Source organism: Aptenodytes patagonicus, chromosome 7 (assembly GCF_965638725.1).
Source record: "Aptenodytes patagonicus chromosome 7, bAptPat1.pri.cur, whole genome shotgun sequence".
Lineage (NCBI taxonomy): Eukaryota > Metazoa > Chordata > Aves > Sphenisciformes > Spheniscidae > Aptenodytes > Aptenodytes patagonicus.
Window position 1 is genome coordinate 70,251,112 of NC_134955.1, and position 26,620 is coordinate 70,277,731.

The window sequence follows — 26,620 nt, forward strand, 5'->3', positions numbered from 1 at the left end:
AGCGGGGAGACCCCCTGATCCCGCTGGGAACGGGACCCAGCCGCAACCAGGTTGGGAACCCACCTCCCCAGGGGCCGGCAAGCACAGAGCATCGTCTCCAGAGGCTTGAAACAAATCCAAAATTTTATTTCCAACAAGTACACAGACCACGTGGGATGGGGATGCGCTACATCACAACGCCGACCTCCCCGCGCTGGCTTGCGGTTACAACCGCCCCCTCCCCAAAAGCCTGGCAGCGGCAGGCTGGCACCGGAGGGACGGACTCGCCCCCGCCACCAGCAACCTCGGCAGAAAAAAAAGAAAAGTCCTTTTCCAGTACTCACGATATTTTTCTTTAAAAGCCTGGGGGTAGAGTTGAATGTCATTTGATACCACGCTGGAAATACAGCATTGGGATGGAGAGATGACTGGTATTTTTGTTGCGGGGGGGGGGGGGGGAAACGATCTTGGCAGGCGATCTCTACTTGGCTAACAAAGGCGTATCTGTGTAAATATAAATACTGGGGTGAAATACCTGGCAGCACACCAATGTCAACACCACTACCAACATAAAATAAAGACCAGCAACGTAAAACACCTTCAATGAGTAGTTTAGACTAATTCAAAATTCCGCCCCCCCCCCCGCCATACTCTTCATGCAGCTTTATTTCCTCGTTTATTTATTAAGAATTCGAGTTGTAAAATACGCAAGTCGTTAAAAAAATTATTACAAACCACTTCATGACAGCATTTGAGAAGGGTTGGGGTGTGAGCCCCGGGTCAGACCGGCTGCGCTTCGCTCTCTGTGACGGTAAATCAGCATTAAAAAGAAAAGACAAACCCAGGACGGGGTATTTACACATCTGCCTTGCAACACCAGGAGTGAAACCAGCTGCAGAGCAAACGACTTCATCAGTCCTTCATCCTAAAGCTACGTGAGCTGTAGTAAAAAGATTGAAACAGGGAGGTTAGGGGGGGCCGAAACCCACCGCGGGAGGGCTGGGACCATCTAGGCTACTCGTGTCGTATAAACATTCCCAGATGCCAAAAGTTTTGAGTCTAGTGTAAGAACAACTGGTCTTCTCTGTAGAAGACTAGAAAAAGAGTATGAAAAGGTAGAAAAACCAAAATGCACTTGTTACGGGCTAGAAAGATTCGCCGAAAGGTACCTAAAGACTATTGCCCTCTTGAATCCACAGGGATTTTTAAGCCGATACCTGATTCAGAACTACAGTTTAGCGGGGTCACTGCAGCCCACCCCCCCAAAAACCCTACGTGACACCCACCTACTTTTGTACGCAGATCCCCAAGTTATGATTCCCAAAGTTTCCCAGGAGTGTAGATAAGCAGGGAGAGCCGGGAGGTGTTCGGCAGCAGAAAGGAGAGGCAAGCCATGTCCGGCAAAAGTATTAACCCGAGGCGGAGCCAAAAAAAGGTGGCGGGTGTCCCCCAAAACGCTGACGGCGGATGAACCGGACCTGGGAATAATTCCCCGGCCTGACGCGGAGCTCAGGCTGCGTGTAAACAAGGTTATCAGGCACCTCCGTGAAGGGGGTGGCCCCGCGGCTCCCCAAGCTGCTCCCCTGCCCCTGCCCATTGCGGCGGGGTGGAACAGGAGAGCCAGCGAGTGTGGGAAGGGGCAGAAGCGCCTCGCCGCAGGGCAGCGTCCCGCGGTGGGGCAGCGTCCCGTGGTGGGGCAGTGTCCTGCCGTGGGGCAGCGTCCTGCCGCGGGGCAGCGTCCTGCCACAGCCCCGAGGGGAGGAGATGCTGCCGGGACGCCGAAAGAGCAGGACACGGGCCAAGCGAGGAGGGCAGAGGCACAGAGGTGTAGGAGAAGAGGAAAGACCCGGAAAGAAGCGGTCGACTTTTTGATTTTCGGATTTCTAGCTACCCCACGACGCCCGAGGCAGGGGCCACCCCGAGCCCCCGCGCCCGGCGGCTGGCACCTACCCTAACGCAGGAGGTATTTCAGGCACGTCTAAGGCATCGCAGGAGTTGTCTTTGCTTTCAGAATCGCCTCGGTTTCCTCCCTACAGCTTCTTCCACCAGCACGTGGTGTCAAACGATAGAAAAGAAAAGTCTGGAGCGGATGAACAGAGATAAACTCTCATGCACTACCACCGAACGTCGTCACAGGAGTATGAAGCACCAACCACGACACATGATTCACTTTTACTTGCAGAGGCGAAGCTAACCATATACAAAATGTTAGAAAGTGGGGCTCGCTAGAAACATGGGAGCTGCCGGCACGTGGGGTGCGGGCAGAGCTGCCGGTGTCCTCGCTAACCCGCCGCGGGGCCGCTCGACCCCTGTGCTATGCTACCGCCAGAAATTAAAAAGCACAAGACCAAACATTGAGTAACATCATAGTCATCTAACCTGTCGCTATATATCTGACAACTTAAATAAAAAATAGTATTCTGGAAAGAAACCAACAATATCATTCCAAGAAGGTTACACACATCCTTAGCAGTTACTTTGCTCAGCACAGCTCTGGTGCTTTAAATATGGAACAATCAAACAATTTTGTGAGCAGAAAAGTGACACGAATTTATTCTTTACTTTTTTTTTTTTTTTTTTTTTTTTTTCTTTCTAGGCAACTCTACAGACTTCAGATCTTTTGCCTCGCAATGCAGATCATCTTATTCCCCCAAAGGTGGCCAGGTTCTTTAAACATGCACATCTCTGTAGCTTCCAGGCCGTGTATTTTACTTATTTTTGTTTAAATTCTGCGGACTAGCAGGTCGTCCCCGTTCCTAAAAACTCTACATCAGTGTTCAGGGTGGCCTGAGTGCCGGTCAGGCTCCTCGAGGGTTTACAGGATCACGCAGAAGAACTTCTTCTCTCTAAAGGGGTTTTCTGAGGCCGGGACGGGGGTCAATAGAGGGTCCTCCTTGGCGTGGGCTTCGCAGTACGCCATCAGGTCTGCCGCCGCTTTTGACACCTGGAATAGAAGGAGCCCCGCATTAGGGACAGGCTGCGCTGGGGACATCCCACCCCGAGAGACCCCGCCGGCGGGGCTGGCCTCGCGCCATCCCCCACCCGGGGTATGCAACATCATACCCTGGCCAAAGACCCGACCGGTCAATCGACAGCAAGTCCCCGGCGGGGCTGGTTTTTCACCTCCGGGCTCTAAGCTCGCCTGTCACACGCGGTCCCGTCAGCCATCCTTCACATCCCTAACCCATTCGCATCCTTCACCCGACTTGATCGTAATGAGGACCGACTTCAGCAGGCGCTGCCTCCCCGCTGCCTCTCCCCGCCATCCCTCGGTGGGAACGTCCACAGCTGCTACAGCAACGTTTGCTGCCTGCAGCCGCCGACTTGGCTATTTATTCTGGACACGGCAGCAGCTCCCAAGCTGCCAGAACTCATCCCGGCCCTGGGAGGCAAGGTGTTGCTTGCAAGCGCCCAGACGTGCCTGCAGCCAGCAGCCGGCCCTGGAGCGCCTCTCTCCCTGGGACCAGCTGTCATCCAAAACCACCTCGGTGGAGAAGACAAATCCCCTGGGATCTCAAGCTTGAAGCCGATGAGCTTTTGCATGCCCAGAAGCAGCAATTCCACCGGGGTGGAGCAGAAGCAGTCAGATCAGAGGAAACGCCTCCCAGAAAGGACTGGGCTTTCCGTAGGAAAGAGGCTTCAGAACAACGTTGCTTTCAGAGTTTTCCCGCTAACCTGAAGGCTGAGCACCGAGCACTGCCCAAAGGACAGTTTTAACAGCAACTGTGACAAACAGCGTGGGTTTAACCTGTTCCCGAGAAGGGTGAGATGCCTCGGGGAGAGCCACTCCTTCCCACCCCCCTGGCAGGGCTCCAGGCGATGCCTCCAGCTGCCTTCTCCGGGCGAGCATCTCCCGCTGCCTTCAGCCACGGCCATCGGGATCACGTAGACGGACATCCTCCATAAACACCACCTGCCACCGCGTCCCAGCTCCCACAGCATGCTTTTGGCAGCCGCCCAGCAGCAGACACCACCACGCTACCTTTATCCTGTCGATGTTGGCCTCCATCTTCAGCTGCTCCACCAGCTTGCGGGCTTGCGCTATGCTAGCAGTGTTGTTGCTAGCCATGGGCGGGCCAGGCGCGCTCTCCGGACGGGCTGCGGGCACAAGCACACATGGGTGAACTCTTGGGCTGGGCAGAGAGCTGCTCCCTGCCCTGAAATCCCCAAAATGATGGGCTGGGGTTGCATGTGTGGAGCTGTTAGAGCCGAGCCGTTGTGAATGAGGGTGTTAAGGATGGGAGATGCAGACCTGGGCATTTCAGCCAGCGTTTAATCCTGTGTTTATACAAGGGCAGTGAGCCGCCAGCCTTTGTGGGTACGTGGGTAGTCACACGCTGCCGGCAGTACCCTCCTGTGCCCTCCCCATCGTCCCCAGAGCAGGGGATTCCCTATGAGCCATGATTAAGGGACACTGGGATCTTCTAGAGCACAGCCTGCAGCAGCAGGGCACCAGCTGAGCTTTACTTTGGCTTTTGCTGTCATATGAAAGGCTGTGGTGGCAACAAAGCAAAAGGAAATCGGAGAACGGGCTCCCCCCGAACAGCCCCGCGCTGCCCGGAGCTGCCGCACCGGGCTCGTTCCCCTGCCCCGAGCCAGGCACATCATCCAGCCCCTCGCCGGTGCCCAGCGTGCGGCCGGTGTCCCTTGGCCTCCCTTGCTTTGTCCCTGCTGCCAACTTGAACATTGAGATGCTAAACAGGATGCTGGAGTTTCCTGTTTCTCGAGATTTCTACCCCAGGCAGGCGGGGGACGCTCATTAAGTCCACGCCATCTCGATCACGGATGTTTTTCCGTTACCTTATAACAGCCGAGAGCTCCGGCAGCGGCGGCCAGAAACCCAGAGTTCAGCTCCTCCGGCAGCCGACGCTTTCACAAGCAGCGAGCATTTTACAGCGGAGGCACAGCCGTGCTGTGCTGGCCCCTGCCTGGCCGGGGCTGCCATCAAGCTTGAAAAAGGGGGGGTTTTCGGGGATGTTCTGCAATAGCAGGGCACAGCGAGCCCCCTGCCAGCCCCTCGGGTGATGGGAGAAGGATGGCACAGCCCTAAAATGAGGCGCTCGTGGTGTTTTAGGGACGACACCGAAAAGCTGTGGGCACCTTCAGCTCAAGCCCATTGCGGGGGATATAAGGGTGTTTGGAAAGAAGCTCATCCTGGGACCTACAGAAAAAAGCTACCTGGCACTGAGCAAGGTGCCCATGCTCGGAGGTGACCGGAGAGCGAGCCGTGCCGGGACCAGCCGGGGTTTCAGGATGAGACCCCTCCCCAGCCACCCCCTTACCCGTTGGGGAGCGCGAGGAAGAGTTATTTTTTACCAGAAGCAGGTCTCTCCGGTGATTCGTGCCTTTAGGGAAAGATCTGCTCCTCTTGGCCGTTCGCTACCTTCAAATAAAGAGAATATAAAAAAAAAAGGAGCCAGGTTACGTCAGCGTGATGCCAGTCAATGCAACGAGAACATTATTTATGACCCCAGGAAACCCAGAGCCCTCGCAGACGCCGAGTCCCGTACCCTGCCGGGGAGGCAGAAAGGCTGTGGGTTTCCTTCCGTATCCCCCTCCCTCCCTCCCGTGCCCTCCAAGCACAGCCCCCAGCGACATTATTTGTTTGCATTCAGCGAGGTTTTCGGCACAGGAAGAGGTTTCAAGTCAGCGGGCAACTATCCGAGGGCTGTTGGCAGCCAGGCGTTTAGCTGTTCCTGCCCTGGCTTGCGGCGAGCCCAGCGGCACATCTGAGCACGCCATAGGATGCACGAGGCGAGGGGATGCCGAGCACCGCATGCAATTTAACCGTCTGGTGCACAGAGCACGTGGCGGGGCGGAAGGAGCATCCCCCGGGGAAGGCTGCCAAAAATCCTCCCCCCGCCCTTCGCCGCAGCCCAGCTCCCATCGAGCATCCCCAACAACCCGAGCTCCTGCCTGGGTCTGCCCTCGTTGGGCAAAGCTCTGCACCACGGCTTGAGGTTTAGCTCAAGCATTTGTGCTGTCTGCGCACCGGTTTTTCTCAGCTCTCCCCCAGTTTCTTTGCTGGAGAGGTGTTTGAGCACCAGGCTACCAGGGTGCCTCTCTCCTGCTTTTGCTTTCAGTTCTCCCTGCAAAGCCACGAAGTGGATGGCGGTGGCGGTGCCAGCCCGTTTCTGGCGCGGCAGCCGGCACTGGGCTGGTAGGAAATCCGGTGGCCGTATAGGTTCACCGAGGTGTACATCAAACATGACACCGTTGCATGGTTTGGAGCCCGCGGAGACTTTTCTAATGCAGCAAATGTTATTCTCGGTGATGTTACGCCATTTCATACGGAGGACCGCGGTCTGTGGCTGCTCCGGTGGCAGAGTCACTTAGGGAGTGAAGTTTAATGTCACGGAAGGAGGCACGGGAGCGGGGAGGATTGCCGAGAGCCTCTGTACGGCTGCTACAGCCCTGACCTTTAAAAAAAATATGAATCCAACCCTGCTACCACCCTCATGCAAGGAAACCCCCCCATACTCTTACTACATCTAGCCCTAGAGGCACTAAGGTGGAAAAGACAGCCCCAAAGAGACCCCGGTGGGACAGAGGGGACATCTGTGTGAGCACCCCGCCGTGCACGGGGCGGCTGGGACGACGCCAGGGACCCTGCAGCTCGCAGGACCCCGGCATCGCCAGGAGCCGGCCGTGCACGCCGGCCACGCTCGGCCCCTCTGCAGGGGGTTCCGCAGAAACCTGATGTAGGAACTTGAACCGTTTTGGGGCCAGCGACGATTTTACAGCGTTTCCACGCTGCGAGCAACTGGGCGTGCTTCCTTCAACGTGAATAACAAAACAATAGCAGGTGGCACTTTGAACTGAGCTCACGAATATCCCCCACCGAAAAACAACCCCTGCAACAGCCCAGGCATCGCTCGGGCAGCAGCGAAGCCGTTCAAGCAGCTTTTTTTATCCCAACGTGAGGACACCCCACCGTACCCCCGGGAGGGTGTGGAGCCACCAGGAGTAAACCCAAAGCCTCCGTGCCTTTTCGTTTGGATTTGATTTAAGCCAAGCCAAGCTGCTAGAGCATCCTCCTCTCCTTCAAACCCCCGGTGCCTCTTTACTACTAGTTGCAACCAACTAAACTACACCCTGGCAGGTGCCACTGCCCCAGACCACAGCAATACGTGTAGTTCAGACTAGATATAAGGGAGAAATTGTTTACGCTGAGGGTGGTGAAGCCCTGGCCCAGGTTGCCCAGAGAGGTGGTGGATGCCCCATCCCTGGAAACATTCCAGGTCAGGCTGGACGGGGCTCTGAGCGACCTGATCTAGTTGAAGATGTCCCTGCCCACGGCAGGGGGGTTGGACTAGATGGCCTTGAGAGGTCCCTTCCAACCCAAACTATTCTGTGATTCCGTGATTTATTTCTCTTCCCCAAGACCCAACGAGGTGTGGGGTTCCCTGCCGCCGGACCCCATGCTGAACTAGAGAATACTTGTTAGTGGGTAGATGCCAAGAGCATCAGGCTTCAGACAAATTAAAACCACCCCGGAAAGTATATAAATCCTCAGATCGGAGGAAAAATGCCAAAATATTTGAGGATGGCTGTTAGAAGGAAATTATCTTTCCAGGCAGCTTATTTCCTAGCGGAGTCATCCCTCCACGGGCAGGCACTGGGACAGGAGCTTTCAGAGCCGGGGTTGGAGACCCTGTGGATGCAGCGAGCCCGCCGGACCCCGTTAGGGGAATCCGGGTATTCCCAGCACCGTGGGGTGACGGCAGCCCTTGGACAAAGCGGGTTTGTACGGGGACCGACGGGTCTGAGCGAGCGCAAAAGGAGCCATCACGCAGGAGGGACACGTGCCGGCGCTCGCTGCATTACTCCGATTTACCTATAGGTCCCTTCCGGCTGGCAGAGCTTGGCTCCTGACCCCAGCCGTCAAAATCCCCACCTTAAAGCTAAAAATCACCACGCCTCCCAGTATTTCCCGATCCCCCCCTTGTCACGGGGCTGTTCTCGCACCCGATGCTGTCGCGCTAAACTTTGCCTGCAAAGAAAAGGGTTTAACGGCACTCACAAGGGAATACGGACGGCGTCTTATTTCACCCGCTTAATGGCACGTGTGCCCGGATAACGGGATTCCTGCCTTGGAGCCCACAGGTTAATGAGTAAGGATGCTATTTTATTTTCATGCTAATGATGTTTAGCATGGATATTGCCTCTTTGGGGCTCTGTACTGTAATTACAACTCAGGATCTCGCCAGGTGGTTTTGATACTTGTCTGTTGCGCAGAGGGGTCGCGGGTTATTTACCGCATGTGGCAAGAGGTTGAATTCATTTAAAAGGATGCAAAACCGCTTGCAATATATGTCTGGACTCGGAAATTTTGCTGCTGATTTTTGCTAGCTGATCATAGAATCATAGAATCATAGAATCATTGAGGTTGGAAAAGACCTCTAAGATCATCGAGTCCAACCGTCGACCCAACACCCCCATGCCCACTAAACCATGTCCCTAAGTGCCGCATCTACACATCTTTTAAATACCTCCAGGGATGGGGACTCAACCACTGCCCTGGGCAGCCTCTTCCAATGTTTCACCACTCTTTCAGTAAAGACATTTTTCCTCACGTCCAATCTAAACCTCCCCTGGCGCAACTTGAGGCCGTTTCCTCTCGTCCTATCGCTTGTTACTTCGGAGAAGAGACCGACCCCCACCTCGCTACAACCTCCTTTCAGGGAGTTGTAGAGAGCGATGAGGTCTCCCCTCAGCCTCCTCTTCTCCAGGCTAAACAACCCCAGTTCCCTCAGCCGCTCCTCATCAGACTTGTTCTCCAGACCCCTCACCAGCCTCGTTGCCCTTCTCTGGACACGCTCCAGCACCTCAACATCCTTCTTGTAGTGAGGGGCCCAAAACTGAACACAGTATTCGAGGTGCGGCCTCACCAGGGCCGAGTACAGGGGCACGATCACTCCCCTGCTCCTGCTGGCCACACTATTGCTGATACAGGCCAGGATGCCATTGGCCTTCTTGGCCGCCTGGGCACACTGCCGGCTCATGTTCATGCCGGCTGATACCTATGCTCCAAGAAAACACCTGATTTATCGTTGTCTCTTTGTTCAATGAAGAGCAATCGATAGTCAAATGATATTTTCTTCTTTCACCGGTGGCACCCAGCCAAAACCGGCACCGAAAACTGGGATCTAGTTGGGCAAACGGTGAAGGACGCCCCTGACGTCGGGGCACTCATCCAGCATTTACAGCTGTGTCTGCTCTTGGTCCGCTCGCTCTGGCTTTGCCGAAATCTTCAGCTTTTACCCGTGACGTGGAGCAACAAAACCCAGCCCGTGAGCTGCCCGCTGCCGCCGTTTCAGCGTGCGCACAGCGAGCTGCTGCACAACGGGATGAGATTGGGGTTTAATTTGCTCTGCATTAAAAGCCACCGTTGCTTCGGGCCAAGGGACAACCAGCCCTCCTCCATCCCAGTAAGCTAATCACACCTGCCTTGCTTGCTGGATGCACTTCTCCCTCCCAGCACATTTATGGGTCCTGCACCCCCTTTAAATATTCTTCTGATCCAGGGGAGAGCACCGGTGCTGCTCCCGTGCCCGCCCCGTCCCCGAGCGAGCCGGCACGGAGGCACTGACCCCCATCCCTCCCACCAGCACACAGCCCAGCTGCTAGAGACTCATTTAAGTCAGCAGTAAATCAATTTGCCAAGTTGCCTGCCGCTCCCCATCCAGCTCTGGCCTGGTGAGCTGCCGGGGCTGCCTCCCGGCGCAGCCTGGCACGAGCTCCTTTGCCACAACCTCGACCGAGGAGCGACGCAAAATGCCGCGTACGACCCAAAAAAGCCACTGCGAAAGGAGCATTTCTTGACGCCGGAGCAACCGAGCCCTTCTGCTAAGCTGCCATCCTACTCCTCCCTCCCAAACCGGGCTTCTGTGGGGCTCTGGCATCCCGCAGCTGCCAGCCCTGCTTGCAAGGGTAATTAGCCTTCGTTTGCCAGCTCCTCGTCAGCACAAGCTGCCGCCCGCTTTGCACAGCCCTGTGCCGAAAGGCTGCAGAGCAAGCGCTTGGGCAGAGGGGCCCCCGGCCTCCGCACGCCTTGCACCAGCTCCATCACCAGCCCCAAACCCGCAAAATCTGAACCCGACCCCCCCCCCTAGCGTTTTTCCCCCTTTCGCTTGGGTTTTATCTCAAGTTGCGTGTGGGTGGGGACCGGAATTCTCCTAAATGTTTTAAAAAAACGGCGTTTTAAGGGTGATTATTTAGTCCAATCACCTTAAATAGGCAGCTATCTTTACAGAAGGGGTATCTCGAAGCACATTTTGCACTGCGTTGGGTCCACCACTGTTCAAAGGCAGCGCTAACCCTGGCTGGGACACCGGCATCCTCGCAAAGCATTTTCTTACATTCTCGAAGGTGCAAACGGGCATCGAGTAAGATTTTACAGGTCTCACGAGACACCTCCTGCGTCTCTAGGGGTCTGCAGCCTTCGTCCACCCAGCTGCGCTCCTCTGTGTTTTTAAACCTGTGGGTCACGTCCTCTCCTGTCGCCCAATTTTCCAGACTTTTTTCCACCTCCCAGTGGGTTTTTCTCCGCTTTGCAGAAAACCATTCTCCCCACACCTCCCGGCTGAACCGAAAGGAAAAGCGGTGGCTCTGCAAGAAAGAAACCGAAAGCGCTGACATCTGCCAGGGCAAAACCTCGCCGTTCCTCCACCGTAAAGACCGAAAGCAGCTCCCCGGAGCACCGCACGGCATCACCCACCACCGAGAACGGCTCCTTTTCGGAGTGAAAGCAGAGGCCTCCCTGCTTCTTGGTTTTAATTAAAAAGTCATGCTTTCCCTCACTGATGCACCAGTATTTTCCACCCAGTTGGTAGCAAAGTGGGCGAACCCCACTGGGGCAGCCAGGATTTTGGGGAGCGCAGGGCTGAGGCTTGTTCCTACCAGGCAGGCATCACCCAGGGTTTTTTTGGTCCAGAAAAGGTGCCAGGCTGGGTATTGTAACGGAGGGATTTGTTCCAGCTCTCATTCGTGCCGGGATTGCTCCTGGCCCCTGCGCATCCCAGCGGCTGAGGCCAGCCCAGCTCGCTGCATCCCAGGGGTGCGGCCAGCCCCAGGGCCAACGCGGTCCCCGCCGGGGCAAGCGGGCTCTCCCGAAAACCGCCTTTTCCTCCCCAAAAACCAGGTGCGACGCGGCATCCGGAACGGATAACTGAGCGAACGGCCACGCCGTCGCCCCCCCCACCCCCCCCACCCCCCCGCAGCCGGTGCTGCCGGTCACCGGCCGGCTGGAGCGTGGGAATCCCTTGCGCGGGGCTGGATGGCTTTTCAAGCCATCCTGTTGCTTTTGCTAAAAGCCGTCGCTAAAAATAGGCGGCTCGGCTGAAAAATAACTACTGAATATATACAGAAAAATATAAAAATATTACAGACAAAAAGAAAATAGCAAAAAGCCATGTTTCCAGGGGGCGGGAGCTGGTGTGGTCGCATTGATCTCGAGAGCAGTTGCAGACCTGGCTGGGAAAGGAGCCTTAATATGCCCGAATTACACGGGTGTCATTATTTCCTTAAGCAAGGAAAACGTTACGAGCCAGATTTGTGCCCGTGGGCTCCTATCACACCGCTTCGCTGGGGCACGGGACCTTAATCCTCAGCAGCGGTTACAGCCACAGCTCCCAGTCCCCATCCACGGGGATTTTATTCCCTTTTCCAACGTCCATTTTTTACGCCCGACGTCCAATACGGTGTTTAAACTGCCGAAAAGCAGCTCACAGGTCGGAGACATGCCGGCAAATAAATAAATAAATTTAAAGGCGCCTGAGTGGAAAATGAGCCTGTTTCCATGGAAACGGCTTCGTTATCGCACCAGCATCAGATCCCTCCCGCCAAACAGGGGCGAGGTGGGATGGGCGCCTGTTTTGGCCCCGATGCCGGTGTTTTGCCCACGGTGGTGGGTTTCCGTGCCCACCCCGCGGCTGGCCTGGCCTCCCGCTGCTTCTGCGGCAGTCGAGGAGGGTGCAAAAATCCGTTGCCCATCTTAGCCTGTTCAGCCATATTTCACCCCAAAAGCAGCGCCGGGGTCAGACCCAGCCCGCCGCTGGCTCAGCCAGCCCTGGCTCCGCCGGCAAATCTCATTATCAAGGCAATGCAAAGGAGAGGGAGCGAGAGGCAGCCGCTGCAAAGATTTTTCTCTTCCGTAATTTTGCTGGGGCATTAAATAAAGAGCTCAGCGCTGGAGCCGGCTTTGCAGAGAGCCCAGCTCGGGATGTCCCCTCCATCCACCTTGTGCTGCCGGAGCCGACCGCGGCTGAAGCCCAGACCTCATTAATATCTCTTTTCCACCAATTTTGCAAGCAGTAAAGGTTTTAGCAACATCCATCTGTTTGGAAAGCTGAGCGTGTCCCAGAGCAGCCCGCCCGGACTGAGCCTCCAGGAGAAACCTCCTCCCCAAGAGGCACACGCAGACCTGGAGGGGAGCGGGGCGGGGGGCAGCGGCGATGGAGCCAGGCGGCTCCGGCCCCACGGGGACATTTCGGCTCTCTCAGGACTGTCCCTTTTGCCTGGAGAAGTCACCGCACCGTGGGCATCATGCGAAAGTGAGAATCTCAGCTTTTTATTTTCTCACGGGCGTCCTAACGGCTCAAAACGAAGGCAAACAGAAACCAACCTCGACTTCCTTTGGGTTTTTTAGTTTGTTTTTTTTTTGAGAGAGATTATTCAGGTGAAGGACCAGCCACCACACAGCACAGCCTGGGACATCTGCTCCAGTCCCTCCTGCCACTGTTCATAGAAAACGGTGGCTCTCTCTGACCGGGTACTGCGGGGAGGGAGCACCGACCTGCTCCGGGGTCGGCACAAGGCTCCGGCACCACGGGAATGCCACCGGGGTTGCCGATCCCTGTGCCGCAGGTCAGGGGTTTAACAGCAGCATCGTCTCCCCGGCTGGCGAAGCTGGAGATTTCCAGCGAGCCAAAAAGCTGTGCGACCCCCCCACCTTGGCCCAGGACCTTCGGAGATGTACCCCCGAAAAGGAAAAGCTGCCCCACCATTCTTTGAGGGGAAAACCCTGGGAAAGAGTGTTTGTTTTTAACGCACAAGGGAGAAACCCAGCAGCGTGTGCAGATCGGGCACTGGGAGGATGGGTGCCCTGGGAGCTTGGCCACATACTGGGAAATAAGGATGCCCCAATACGTGGTCCAGCGGTCCAAGCAAGCGAAGCTGCAGCCGAGCATCGCCTTCTTCCCATGGCCTGAGTTTTCATCCAGATTAAAAATACCCATCGTTTCGCCGACTCGCTTCTGACCTCCGGGCGGCCCCCCATCGTGCTCTCAGCATCCACGCAGGCTCATGGCGATGCTTCCCGGGGACAAGCGGGGGCAACGCCTGCCAGGGGGCCAGCCAGGCTCCTCACTGTATGCTTAGGCTGTGGCACAGAAAGAAAAAGGCCCCGGCTGTCACATTTCGGTTTGACACACCAGAAGGGACAGATAAGGGCACGCATCCTGTCACGCCATCCCCAGCACCGCCTTTTGGGCCCTCCCGCAGCAGAGGGTTTAAGCACAGGCTCCACTTCTGCGGTCCCCACCGGGGCTGAGCAGCGCCACCGCTGCACTTCGCCGAAAATGAAAACGATTTAAGGGTTGGGCTTTTTTGGTCGTCGGGTTGTTTTTTTTCTTTTTAAATTTAACGAAACGTTAAAACACACCCAGAGGCCAGCGGGAGACTGAAGGCTCGCTGCAGTGCACGTGAGCGGAGCAGTGGGAACACAGAGAGCCTCTGCCCTGCAAATCCCCAGGCGGGCTTGCAGTAAAGGCCAGGGCTGCTCCCCTGTTCAAGCTGCAGTTAGCCTTCGTCCTACCCAGATTTAAAAAAATACTAATGCTCTCAGTTGCTTGCATTTTATTTTTATGAAACTTGCCTGAGAGGAGAACATGCAGCTTTGGAAATTCCCTAAAATCACCGGCACTCCCCGGAAAACCAGGGTTTCTCAGAAATACCCCACTGGCTGCCTCCTGCAAAGCGGTACCCGCGCTACCTAGGGCATCCCCAACCTCCCCGTCGGGCTGGAGGATGGAGATATCTCCACAATCTTTGAAGTCCCCCGGACAGACCAAAGTATCTCCAGCATACAGATGGCCCAGTAAATACAGAAAAAGAGAAGGAGGGAATCAGGCAGAGAGGAGAAGTGCTGAGGAGAGGCATGCAGATGAGTCACGCTTCACCCCGGGCTGCTGCAGGTGTCCTCTATGGTGGAAGAGCTCACAGGAGCCCATCCGACCATCGCCCGCCGGTGCAGACCTCCCCTCCTGACATGCCTGCTGTCCCAGCAGCAGAGCTCTCACCTTCCTTCCCCCCAAAACCAACGTGCAGGGCTCCCCTGTGGGTCCACATCCTCCCATGAGTCAGATGCCCGGATTTCTCCCCTCCAGATCCACGAAACCCTTGGAAAAGTAGCCACTAAGCCTTGGGGCATCACAAGCCCGCAGGTTTCTCCCGTACTGGAGGGTCTCTTCCCTGCACGGGGGTCAGCCCAGGCTGAAGGTCATAGAATCGTAGAATCACAGAATGGTTTGGGTTGGAAGGGACCTCTCAAGGCCATCTAGTCCAACCCCCCTGCCGTGGGCAGGGACATCTTCAACTAGATCAGGGTGCTCAGAGCCCCGTCCAGCCTGACCTGGAATGTTTCCAGGGATGGGGCATCCACCACCTCTCTGGGCAACCTGGGCCAGGGCTTCACCACCCTCAGCGTAAACAATTTCTCCCTTATGTCTAGTCTGAATCTCCCCTCTTTTAGTTTAAAGCCGTTCCCCCTTGTCCTGTCGCAACAGGCCCTGCTAAAAAGTCTGTCCCCATCTTTTTTATAAGCCCCCTTGAAGTACTGAAAGGCTGCGATAAGGTCTCCCCGGAGCCTTCCCTTCTCCAGGCTGAACAACCCCAACTCTCTCAGCCTGTCCTCACGGGAGAGGTGTTCCAGGTCAATGGCACTATCTGCAGCCCTGGCCAATGCACCTTTTAACATCGGTTAAAATGCTACGCAGATATCCTTGACGATACTTGAGTACATTATCTTGCCTTTCTACTGCAGCAACAGCCAAGGAAAGACTAGTTCCTCTTCTATAATGCACTGTACCCACGCTACGTAACACAGCAAACCTTCTTTAATCCTTCTTTAGGATTATTCTCAGCCTGGCAAAACACTTAACCGAGGCCGTGACTCTTCCCAGGCTGGAGTGACCCTGATTTAACCATGTCAGGGGCAGCTGGTGATAACCCAGCACTACCAACACCCACGCACCGATGGAGCGGCGACTATACGGTAAAAGCACGAATGAATCGACCAAATAAATTCCCGTCGAAACCCCGATCGTCTCTTGGATACCAAAATCCACCCCATGAAACCTGTTTCCTACCGATGAAGGGGCAGCAGGCTGGGGAGTTCCTTACTTCACGGGACAGAAGTTTCTGCTGTAAAGGAGACTTTAGGCCTAGGAAACAAGCACCACCTCCCAGCTGGCCAGAAAAGAGCAGAAACCCTCAAAAAAAGCTCTTTTTTCCCATGGCGAGACCTCTAGAAAACCAAACATCACCCTTTAATTAGAAGCATCATCAAATCTGTGACTTCTCAATTCTTTCACTTCTTGATTCCTTTCCAAAAACAACTCAAATTGACTCTGAAATAAATTCTTTGTACACACCTTGCTCGGAAATCCCAGTTCACTGCCCCTTGTCCAAGGAAAAAAGAGAGATGGTTAAAGCTGCCAAGGAAGGAATGAGCTCCTGTACCGGGAAAAGGAGTTCAACATCTGTTCATACAGCTCTGAACTCCTGACCCTTAATTAAGGGAAGCAGCCAAGAGCTATTATTTCATGTTAATTAACTGATCCGTTCTTGGGTTTCAGTTTTTAACATCCTGCTTGCCGGGGTGAAGATGAAGACCCTTAGGGGAAGGTGCGAAGTGAGGTTTGAAAGCGAAGGGAAGAAGGAGGGAGCGCTGCAAGCTGGAGGCGTTTCACCCAGCATCACATTTGCAAAAGGATTTGGGTATTGGGCCATGTCAACGCCGCTCCCGAAGGGACGAACCCGCCCTGAGCCTCACGCAAAGTCACCCTGAATTCAAGGCCACGGTGATATAGCGCCCACCCGCCCGTCAGCGGGGGGGGTACGGCCACCCCGAAGCAAGCGGGGCGAGACACTGAGTTGCCCTGATTCGGCTAAAAGGTCACATTTTTAGGGGGCAACCTCCCCGTGAGACCAGCGCATCGGAAGGAGCGCGTGGGTTTTGCAGTAGCTCCTGCCACGGTGCCAGGCTGCTGGGCTCACCCTTCTGCAAAGCATTTTTCAGCCCGGCTAAAATAAAACCAAACCCGCTCCTTTTGCTTACAGCGCCCGAGCCTCGCCGCGCCTTTTCGCCCAAATAACTTCTGCAGCACGTGAAGCCCTCAGCTGCAGAAATCATTGCAATGAGAAATCATTCTCCGATGAGTTCACCCGAATCAAACCTTTATTAGAATTTTATTTTAAGTAACACTCACATGAAGCCTAATAACCTTTCCAGCCGCTGGGAATCACCCAACAAGTTACATCAGCAAAGAAACAACCCCGTTAACCATCCCATTAGTTTGAGCCCCCCCAGGAATTACCTTAGACTGCTTTAATTAGGTATCCACCGTACAAAAGAATTAATTAATTAGTGATAAGCACCTGAACCACATTACTCATAAGGCTCTATTTCGAGCTTCAAATACAGCAAACAGGTCACAGCCTATCTGCTATAGCAGAGCAAAGCCCCGGTGCTGCTGCCTGGTATTTCTTTTCCCCTCCCTGCCATCGAAGCGGCAAGGCTGGGAGCTGTTTGGTGGGTTTTTTTTCCTTCTTTATCTCTTTTTCAGGTTTTTCACAGCATCCAGAGCTGGTGCCTTTAGAGCCGCTACTCAAATAGCGGCTGCACCGCACGGAGAGGGGCGAGCTTTGTCATTACTTTCTGAGATTTGGTGTGCTCTGAAGCACGGGCTGTGGGGCGAAACCCCGTGTCTTGCAGCTACAGTTACCCTGCAAAGGTTTCACTACAAAGCTGTTGCGCTACGGCACTGCTAAGGTACCTGTTAAATGAGTAAAGCATCTGCTGATGGCCAGATCCCAAGCAGCAGGTGGAGGATCACCGCTGAACGTGGGCGATTTTAGCAGGTTTGGGGGGGGGGGGGAAGAAAAATAAAGAGAGGGAAAAAAAAAATATATTCCCTGTGCTATTCTGTATTTTCACAATCAATAACTTTGAAAAGTAATTTATTGTGGCTTGCGCTGGCCCCGACGTTTCGTGGCCTGCGACTTCCCCGCTGGCAAACTTGGGGCTACCAGAGGGGTCTCTCCAAGCTGACAGTCTGCGGCAGGGATGCAGGCAGGGATGCAGAGCCGCGGCGGTGCTGCAAACCAGGTTAGCTGGGGCTGGCTGGGGAGAAGTAGGTTGCTCCTCCGTCCTCGGTCGGTGAGCTGACCCATATTATCTCAATTAAATTTAACTTGTGCGGCCTGCTGCCGCCTCTTTTTTTGCCTGTAACCTAATGCATTTTGGTGTAAAGTAGGACCCGGTTACGGGGGGAAGCGAGTACACCTGGGTCCTTCCCGATGCGATGAGGAGAGGAGGGCACGGCCATCACAGCAGAATTGGGACAGGGACGTGGAGGGGGGATCGAGAGGCGGCAGCACGGCAGCCGTGGGCTCGGCCGCTTCCCCCCGCTCAGCCCTCACCCACCTGCATTTCTCCTGACCACAATGCTCCTGCAAAAACAGCAAAATTTGCTTTTCTCTCCCGAGCTGCGCCCTCGGAGCCTTTCCCACGCTATTCTCCCGGTTTGCCGAGCCCGTCTCCACCCTCACCCCCTCTCCGGCGCGCTCACCGCTTACTAACCTCCGCACACAACGTCTTGGTTTTCCCATGGAGCCCCAAATCCCTGAACCAGCCCGTTTTCCCCTTAAAATGCATGCAAAGCATCCCTGCCACGCTTTCTGCTGAGTCAACGGCCCTGCTTTTACCACCACACGTTATTCTGGCTATATCGTGAAATGCCACATGCTCAGCAAACACTGATATTACGCAGACGGGAGGAGAAAGCCACCCCAGAGCTGCTAGCCTGGGCGGTGGTTTTACACTTGCAATATTCAAGCATTGCAAAAAAAATAAAGGAAAAAAAAATATATATCAATGCAAAGGAACTGTACAAACCCCGGATTAAGCAGCACAAGACAGCGTTGCCCGTGCCGGCTCGCCCTCCCCTCCCGTGCATTGATACCTCCTGTGCCGGAGATCAATCCATCCTGGCCGTGCCGCAGGCCCCACGTGCTTCATTTATCCCCCCCGTGCCCACTCCCAGAGCTTTAATCCTCCTGCCAAACGAGCCGGAGCTGCTGCATTCGGGCCCCGCTGCTCTGCGAGCTGCTTTCCCAAGGGCAAGCGCCTTTCCCTGCCTACCTGGCTGCTGGGAAACCTCAGCACAGGGCTGTGTCGTTGCTTTCTCTGTTTTTCCCAGCGTGAGCTATGAAAATCAATGAAGGCAGCTGCTCTTTGGGGGGGCCGGGTTTCGGTTCCAGGTGGGATGGAGGAGCAGCGCCGATTCACAGCCAGCCTAACTTTTACATCAATTAATGGAAACGCTTACACAGGGCTTAGATTTAGGCTTAAAAAAATAAAAAATAAAAAAAAAAAATCAGTGCCTCCCTTGTTTGCTGCTTATACCTCTCCATAAGCCTGGGCTGCTGCATTAAAATCATCTTTTTATTCCCTGCTCGCATGGTGCGGAGGGAGGAGGCGGGGTCCCCCCCCCCCCGCTGGTGTTAGCTGGGGAGCGAGAGGAGCACCGGACATGAATACAAACCCCCCAAGCGAGGATGTGAGGCTAGGCAGCAATTATATTAAATCAGCTGATAAATAATGCAACGTATTTTGATGGTACCAGCCCTGCAAGCACTGCACAAACACCATCGCGTCTCCACGATATTAAAAATACAAGGGATGAAGCGCAATCAGGTTGGCGTGACTTGAATAATTGAACCTAAAGCCCTTCTGAAACGTTGTCCTCGGGGCACGCTGGAGCTCTGGCCCCACGGCAGAGCCACCGGACCGTTGCCTCTTTGCAAGGTCCTACACAAACCGATGGACTCCACCAGACCTGGTCAACATTCAACGCTTTCCCATCCAAGGTGAGAGACCTCTGCTTGGGCACTTCCCGGCATCAGCAGAGCTGCTCCAGCAGCAGACACAGTCATGAAGTCTAACTAGAAGAGGTCCGAATAGGTTTACAGGTTGTGGATGGCTGATGACCCCCCTTAAGGACCCCAAACCACTGCAGACCCAGCGAGGGGGTAGGAAGTCCCTGAGACTGCACGTAAAGACGTGGAGAAGACCTGGCCGCATGGAGAAGACCTGGCCACGTTTCTGCATGACACCCTAGGGGCACCTGGACCCGCATGGACTCATACGATATCCATGGGGACAGCACCGATCTGCCCATGGCATTGGCCCTGCTCTGAGCAGGAGGTGAGACCAGAGACCTCCAGAGGCCCCCTCCAACCAAAATGAGCCATTGACCATGCTGGTTTGTTACCCAGATCCCTGTTTGCTCACTGGAAAGCCCCTGAGGGATCCGGAAAACAACAGGAAAATGAAGGGAGGTGGCACAAATCCTTGGGCAGCTCTCCCCATGGCCACCAGCTCTCGGGACTAACACATCCCAGCCTGGCGAAAGCCAAAACCACAGCCAGAGACTTCTTCCATGACACACAGCGCAGGCAATCAACGGCCTGAACTTGATCTGCAAAGCCAGCCAGCCCCCTCCTTTATCCCCACTCAAGATGTCACGGAGAGGTAACCATCTCCCCACGCTCTTCATCCAGCTCCTGCCAAAATGGGTCAAATCCAAGAGCCGATACAAGCAAAGGAGCCCTTGGAGCCAACGCAACCATAATGCAAGTGAGATAAAACTGCATGATGTGCCGATGGAGCATCCTCCAGAGCAGGTAAGGAAGCCAAAACCCAACTGTAAGGACAAAACCCAACCTCCTTGTACGTGGGGGGGGCATGGGTGAGGAAGCCTCCACCATGCAAATGCGATGGTCGGGTGTTTTCTGCACGCTCCTTGGGACCCCGGGAAGGAGGACGCGTCCCCCAAAGGATCTGCTGTCCTGCAGCAGCTCAGGGCTCACGAGAGCCTTGCTGAGGGGTGGAGGGGAAGCGCCAGCCCGAGACACCTCCCATGAGCAGCTGTGGTCGGAGCAGCAAACAGCACAGCTCCGCTCAAGAGAAACTTTATGGAGATCACGAGAGGTCTGGTTTTGTCAGATAAGAAGAAAGAGCAGGAAATGTCACCAGGTTTACAACCAAGCAGCTAAAGATTGAGTCCGTTCACCTCCAGGGTGACTAACGAGCTTTGTGCAGCTCCCGGTACGTTCAGGACACACTTCAGGGCTCCCCAAGGCTGCAGAGAGGAAACACTCCTGATAAACGCCCTCCTAACAGGTACCAGCACTAGGGCTGCCCGTGCCCCCGTAATGCCTTAGAAAAAGGGCACTGAGAATTTCTGCTGGTGCTTTGGTCCTCAGGAGACTCAGACCAAGGTCTTGGTGTCCCTCCATCTGAGCTGACCCTTTCAAGAGGCGAAAGGGAGCAAGGATCTGGCAGGAGGGTTTGGGAGCAGCGACGCAGCAAAGAGATGGTGCCCCTGGGCTCCATGAGTGCAGAAGGATCTCCAGGGACACTTAACCTTCCCCCAAAACCACAAACCTCAACAGGCTGGATGTGGCCCGTGCATAAGGAGCCACTAACACCATATTCACCCGAGAAGATGTCTGCAGGCACTGGGGACACGCTAATCCCCATCGGTACGCTGTCTGCAGATGTGAAACCGAAAGAAGCAGTGGGGGAGAAGGTGGTCTCCTCAACTCATCCCCCATACATCTGCTGCCCCTCAGTGTCCCTGAGTGCTTGGCCCAGGGCTCTCCGCAGGGCACGCAGCCCCAACCCCACGAGCAGATGATGGATGCTTATTTACTCTCCTGCACCGCTGACACCTGCCTGTTCCTCCCAAGGTCTGGTTGAGGAGAAACGCATCGAAATGGAGAATAAACTCTTGCAAGGTTGTTTCTGCCTTGTAACGGCTCACGTGTCTCCTTCCTCCTGCTGACGGCAGCGTGGAGAGCAAGCTGGAGCCCCGGCCCCCCGCTCTGACTTGGCTGGCAATCACCGTCTCGCTCTTCTCAACCCCCATGGGTGATGGATAACTCACCGCGGAGGGTTTGAGGCAATCCAGCCCAGCCCCACGGCAAGGCCGAGGCCAAGGCAGCCGTGCCGCAGCTCTTCGGTTTGGGTTCAGACCTTTGGAAAACCCAAACCCATCTGATGCTGTCGAGGAAGGAGAGGGACAAGCCCAGAGCCCAAAGCTCATCTTGTGGGTGCTCCTCACCCCAGCTCTACCCCAAACTGAGCATCACAGCTGTAAACATAACGAAGCCCTAATGATGACGCCTGCTACACAGAGAGACATGCTGGCACCATCCTGGCATCCCCCGGTGACAGCGGGATCGTGAAGACACGTTTCTGGCACCCCTGTTGTGTTCGAGATCCGTTCCCCGACTCCCAACGCCTTCTTTATCCTGCTCCCCTCCCTTCACTGCACCTACTCCAAAGCAAAACCAAAGACGCCGGCACCAGAAGGGAATTCAATCAATACCGAGCATCTCGCATCTGCCGGCAACTGGTGCTTTCTTACCCAAAATTGCCCAAAGAGCACGACTCCTCCGAACCCACGGTTAGTGCAACGTGCTCAATCTGCAGGAACTCACAGCTACGGGGAGGGGTTTAAGACGACCAAAGCCTGAAGCATCCCTTCAGCATCCCCCTTAAGGGGATCGTGCCTCAGGCTCGTGACACTCAGACGCCTGGCAGTGCTCCCCACGCCGTCCTGGGGGGATGCTGCAACAGGTTAAATGCTCTTGCTCTTCATCCAGCTTCAGCTCCCGGCCTCTCCTCTGGGACACGGCTCAGACGGGAGCAGGCAAGAGAGAAAACACGGCATCTCCACGTCCCTGCGGATGCCGGTGGGTGCACAGGGACACCCTGCCTGTCCTCAGGTCCCCAGGCTGGGGGACCCGTAAGCGCTCCAGTCCCACCACAACCACTGCTTTTCCCTGGCTGCAAGGCCTCAACGCCGCATTTGCTTATCGGCAAATAAGCCAAGAAAGATTTTTATTAAAAGAGAATCGGCAAACCCAGGTGTCAGTGTTAGCACAAAACCTGCCCTTGCACAAGCCCGGGGCTGGAGCAACGCTGGCGTTCGCCACCACTTGGCATAAAACCCAAACCACTGGTGAACCCCTCCCCAGTTCCCTCGCCACGGCGGTTTCGGAGCCCCGAGGAGGTGCAGGGCCGGGACAGCCCTCTTGGCCGCCGTGCCGGGGATGCTGCAGGGACCGATCTGGCCGCAGGATCCGGCCCCGGCTGCGCTGTCGCTGGAGGAGCGCGGGTTTCCCAACACGGCAGGGCCGACACAGAGAGGCACGACAGCGCTGAAACGACCCGATTATAATTAGCGCACAAACCCACCCGAACCCCGTCACTATTTTCCCCAAGGTGCCAGTCAGGGGAGCGCCGGGGCTGCTGAGCTGCTCCTGCACGGGCAGGAGGAGGAAGGGGGTTTCTCAGCGCCGATTTACTCCGGGCATCTTCCATAATTAGGTCTGTGTCTCTGCGCAGAGGCGCCGGTGGCGGCACGGGGCACCGACGTCCCCGCGGTCCCCCGCTGCAGCTGGCGGCTCTGCCCGCGGGGATGGGCACAGGCAGCTCAGGGAGGCAGCTGAGGCCCCGGCAGGCAGCAGGCAGGTTTCGGGGCTGGGGTCTAGCAGCCCTGGTCCGGAGGACGCTGTAGGCAGCAGGAGGAGGGATGCCGAGCAGCGTGGCGCGGGGTAAAACCAGCAACACAGCGGCGTTTGCAGTGGGAATATCCCATGCTGTGCCAGGGATTTTTCCCCTTCGGCAGGATCACATGCAATCCAGGAAGGAGCACTGACGCTCGGGATCCCTGTTGAGCTCCAAGGCTCGGGCGAGGCTGCTCCCACCCACCCAAGTCGCTCCCTCTTACAATCCCAGCTGCCCAGCCAGGACCTTCCCGGCCAGGAGAGCCACTCGTAGGGAGCATCACGGGAGGCACAGAGCCAACTTTCCTTCCCAAAGCCTCCGGGAGAGCAAGCTAGGGCGGGACGATAAACCTGTTAAACCAAGACACCGACTCAGCTAAAGGAGCTTATCCGCCGTGGCGGCACCTCTGCCCCGTGCCAGCTCCCGGGGTGCCCTGCCACGCCGGGTACAGCACTTTGGGGTTCACATCAGCACCCCTGAGAATAACCAACCCCTCCTTGCATCTCAGCAGGCTTTTGCATGCTAGACGAAAGCATCACCCACTACCGGAGACCTCCCCACAATGCCGGTAACCTGCCGACCACCACCCAGCGACGCCTGGACCTTCCCCTTGGATAAACTAATTAGCCCGAGTGACAACGATAACGACAGACAACAGGGGAAGAAAACTGCTGTGTGAAAAGCAAGGGAAGGACGAGATAAGGTGAAAACTAATCGTGTTTGGTAGGTCCTGGTGCAGCTGCTGCCCGGGAATTGTCGAGGGCTTCTCAACGGCATGCGAACAGCAAGGTGGTGACTTTTTAAGGTTTGGTACGATGCCATTTCAGGGATTTTTTTTTTTTCTTTTTTCCACTGAGCCTGTGAAAAATTGGGTTTGGTGTTTGCAGTCCATCATACCTACATGAAATGCAGGAGATGCGTGATTTTAGACTTCAGCCTCAGCACGGCTGCATCCTCGCGCATCCTCGCCCAGCCCAGGGGCTGGCTGCATCCAGCTCCCGCTTTCCCCCAGCCTGCCAAGCGCTGGTGATTCGCTTGCACGGCTCTGATCGAAGACATCATTAATTAATCACTGGCCTGACCCAAAGCCCAGGCTCGACAAACACCATCCCAGAGACTTCGGATGGGTTTTGGAGCAAACCCTACTTCTCCACCGAGCCAAACCTGTGTCCTCCCGGCAGCTGGAGCCCGTCCTTCTCCCCAGCTCAGACCTGCCTCTAAACGGGGCGAGTGCCAAACGGCTCGTGCCAAGCATGTGCGGAAAGCCGGGAGAGACAGCCTGCGCTCCCCCGCAGCCGTCACGTGCTCCCCCACGAGCAGCAGAAGCAGGAGCCACCCCTTTCACTTCTCCCCATGAGTTTCGGGGGGGGGGCAAGGCTGTTCCTGCGCTTTAAAGGGACCGGTTTTGGGGCTGTTTGTACCATGCACGTTGCATGCAGAAGAAAAAAATATGCATGAGGAAGGGCTGAAGCCCCACTGGAAGTGAGCAGGCAATAAAACCGTGCAAGGACAAGCACAAAAATCCCCTTGCCAATGAGCCACGCTGCACCCCACGCCCTGCCCCACAGCGTGGGGTAGCATCTCCCTCTGCCTTTCATCCCATCCCTCCTCCCAGCAACCGCTGCGACCCCACAAAGCAGCTGAGCAAGAAACCAGAGGGGGAGAAACGGCGAGAAAAGAGTCTGAAAAGCAAGAAAAATTGAAAACCCACCCTAATCCCTTTGCTCATTCCTCCCGCTTCTGCGCCGGCTGTGAACGCACACGGCCGTATCCCGCTCCCGCACCCCGCTCCAGGCGCAAGGATGAAACGCTCGGAGAAGTCACGCTGAGAACTGATGCAACTCGTGCCAAAAATAGTGCTTTTCCCAAGGCGAACCCCTTATTCCCAGCCCAAAACAGGGTGACGGGCCGGAGGGAGGGAGCAGGTGGTGCAGCCCCGTGGTCCTCGACGGCAGCACATGTGTCACGAGCGTGCCGGCCTCGAGCATCCTGGCACCGACGTGCGGGACGGGGAGGCACGGCCACCCCCGGGCAGCGCTTTTCAGGGGAGCAGGGGGTCCGCGGGGCTCCGGCACCGGCTCACCAGCCCTAATTACTATGGTAACAGCCTGCGCCGGCGCCTGGCTGTCCTCCTTCGGTGACTCACTGGGTTTCAAAAGGAGAAGTGGTGCCTCGGATGCTGCCGTTCGGAGGCCAAAGCACTGGAAGCCGAGCAGGCACATCCACATCTGCGGGGCCGCCGGGTGGGAAGGCATTGCCCACCCTTGTAAAATTTGGCTTTTTATGGCGTTTTTCCACTCACGGCCGCCCCGGCACAGGGCGGCAAAGCATGAGGCTGGCTTGGGGATTAAAAATAATAATAATAATTGAGCTTCGTCACCGGCTCGCAGCCATCTACCCGTGGGAGTCCCATCGGGCACCCCGCTGCGATTGCCTGCTCCTGGTCTCGATAACCCCCGTGCTGCGAACGGGCCAAAATTTCACCGGTGGAAAATGATAACCTCCGTGCCGTGAGGCAGCCCCGTGCCAGGCCCTGATGCACGCCCGTTATCTTCCCCCCGCCCCGGGGCCGGCCGTGCCGCGCCGCGATATGGCCGCTCATCCGAGCCCGCATGCAAAACGTGCCCTGCGGGGCCGCTTCTTGCCTCTGCCAGCTGACAGCTGCAAGGAGCCCGGAGAAAATGCAATCAGCATCCTTAGCACCGGTACATGCACCGCTGGGAGCAAAGCTGGCAGCTCCCAGGGAATTTGGGAGAGAGAATGGGCGCGTGCAGGCACCGTGCTAGGGGCGGGGGGACCCGTGGGTCCCCCCCAAGCTGGGGATACCCCATTTCGGAGACGAGGCTGACTCCAGTCGGCATCCAGGCGATGCCGAGACCGCCAAACTCGTGTCACAGGTGAGCAGCCAGCAGCACGCGGTGCCAGCGGCAGCAAGCAGCAGCCCCTGCTTCCTCTTGCAAGCAAATGCAAGGCTGAAAAAGCCAAAAAAAAGCACCAAAACTGGTGCCAAGGGAACAGCTTGGCCGATGCCCGGCCTCGCGGGGCCAACGTGGGAGCCGGGGCAGGATGGGGCTGAGCCACGTGCCCCCATACCCCGCGGCACGGGGTGAGAAAAGCCCCGTTATAACCCCGGGAGCACCTCGAAACATCCTCCTGGAGAAAGGCTTCGCCCCGGGGCTTTCCTGGCAATAATTAATTGAGTCATATTTCAATCCAGCCAGCGGCCATATGGTAGAAAAGAGGATTAAAATCGCATGCTCCAGCTGCATCCAGGGAAATCCAGTTATAAGGAAAAATCCTCCGTGCCTGGCCCCAGCCTGCTGCCAGGGTACGTGCTGCTGCCACCCGCACGGCCCCGGCCCCTTTCCCTCTCGTGGCCGGGGAGCACGGGCTCGCTGGCGGGGCGATGGTTATTCGGTAATTCGGGGGCCCAGAGGGAAACAGAGAAATAAATAACATACCGGACCTGCAGCGATCCCCTGCCCTGCAGGCAGCAGGTACAGCGGCGGCAGATAATACGTGCTCCCAGCCACTACCCTTTGGGGTAGCATGCTTTAAGTTCATCAGTAACTCATTAGTAATGGGTGGGGGATGGCTGCGCTTCAAGATTTGCCTTAAATATAAATCCATTTTCCACCGAGGAGGCAAGAAGGCAAAAGTTTTTTGCTGGATTCCCCTCCCCCTGGGGCAAGCGAGCGCTGGACCGGGTTTCCCGCAGCACATCTTCCCGGCTGACCGGCGATTTTCCCAGGGTTACTCTACCCGAAGCACTCGCCCCAC

At 56.1% G+C, this 26,620-nt stretch overlaps 1 protein-coding gene across 4 annotated transcripts in view; it reads right to left on the reverse strand.

Moving 5' to 3' along the window:
• Window positions 1-105: 105 nt before the first annotated feature.
• Window positions 106-26,620, reverse strand: part of GNG2 (G protein subunit gamma 2) — a 27,494-nt gene continuing 979 nt past the window's right edge. The window contains exons 1-4 of one of the 4 annotated variants that reach the window (XM_076345763.1): window positions 24,552-24,598; window positions 5,296-5,362; window positions 3,962-4,077; window positions 106-2,923 (exon numbers count right to left, since the gene is read on the reverse strand). In XM_076345763.1, the coding sequence (XP_076201878.1) occupies window positions 2,795-2,923; window positions 3,962-4,048 (216 nt within the window). In that variant the 5' untranslated portion in view covers window positions 4,049-4,077; window positions 5,296-5,362; window positions 24,552-24,598 and the 3' untranslated portion in view covers window positions 106-2,794. Of the gene's footprint in view, window positions 2,924-3,961; window positions 4,078-5,295; window positions 5,363-18,224; window positions 18,335-18,403; window positions 18,449-24,551; window positions 24,599-26,620 lie in introns of those variants that run through there. The other 3 variants (XM_076345761.1, XM_076345762.1, XM_076345759.1) reach the window with 3 other exon arrangements.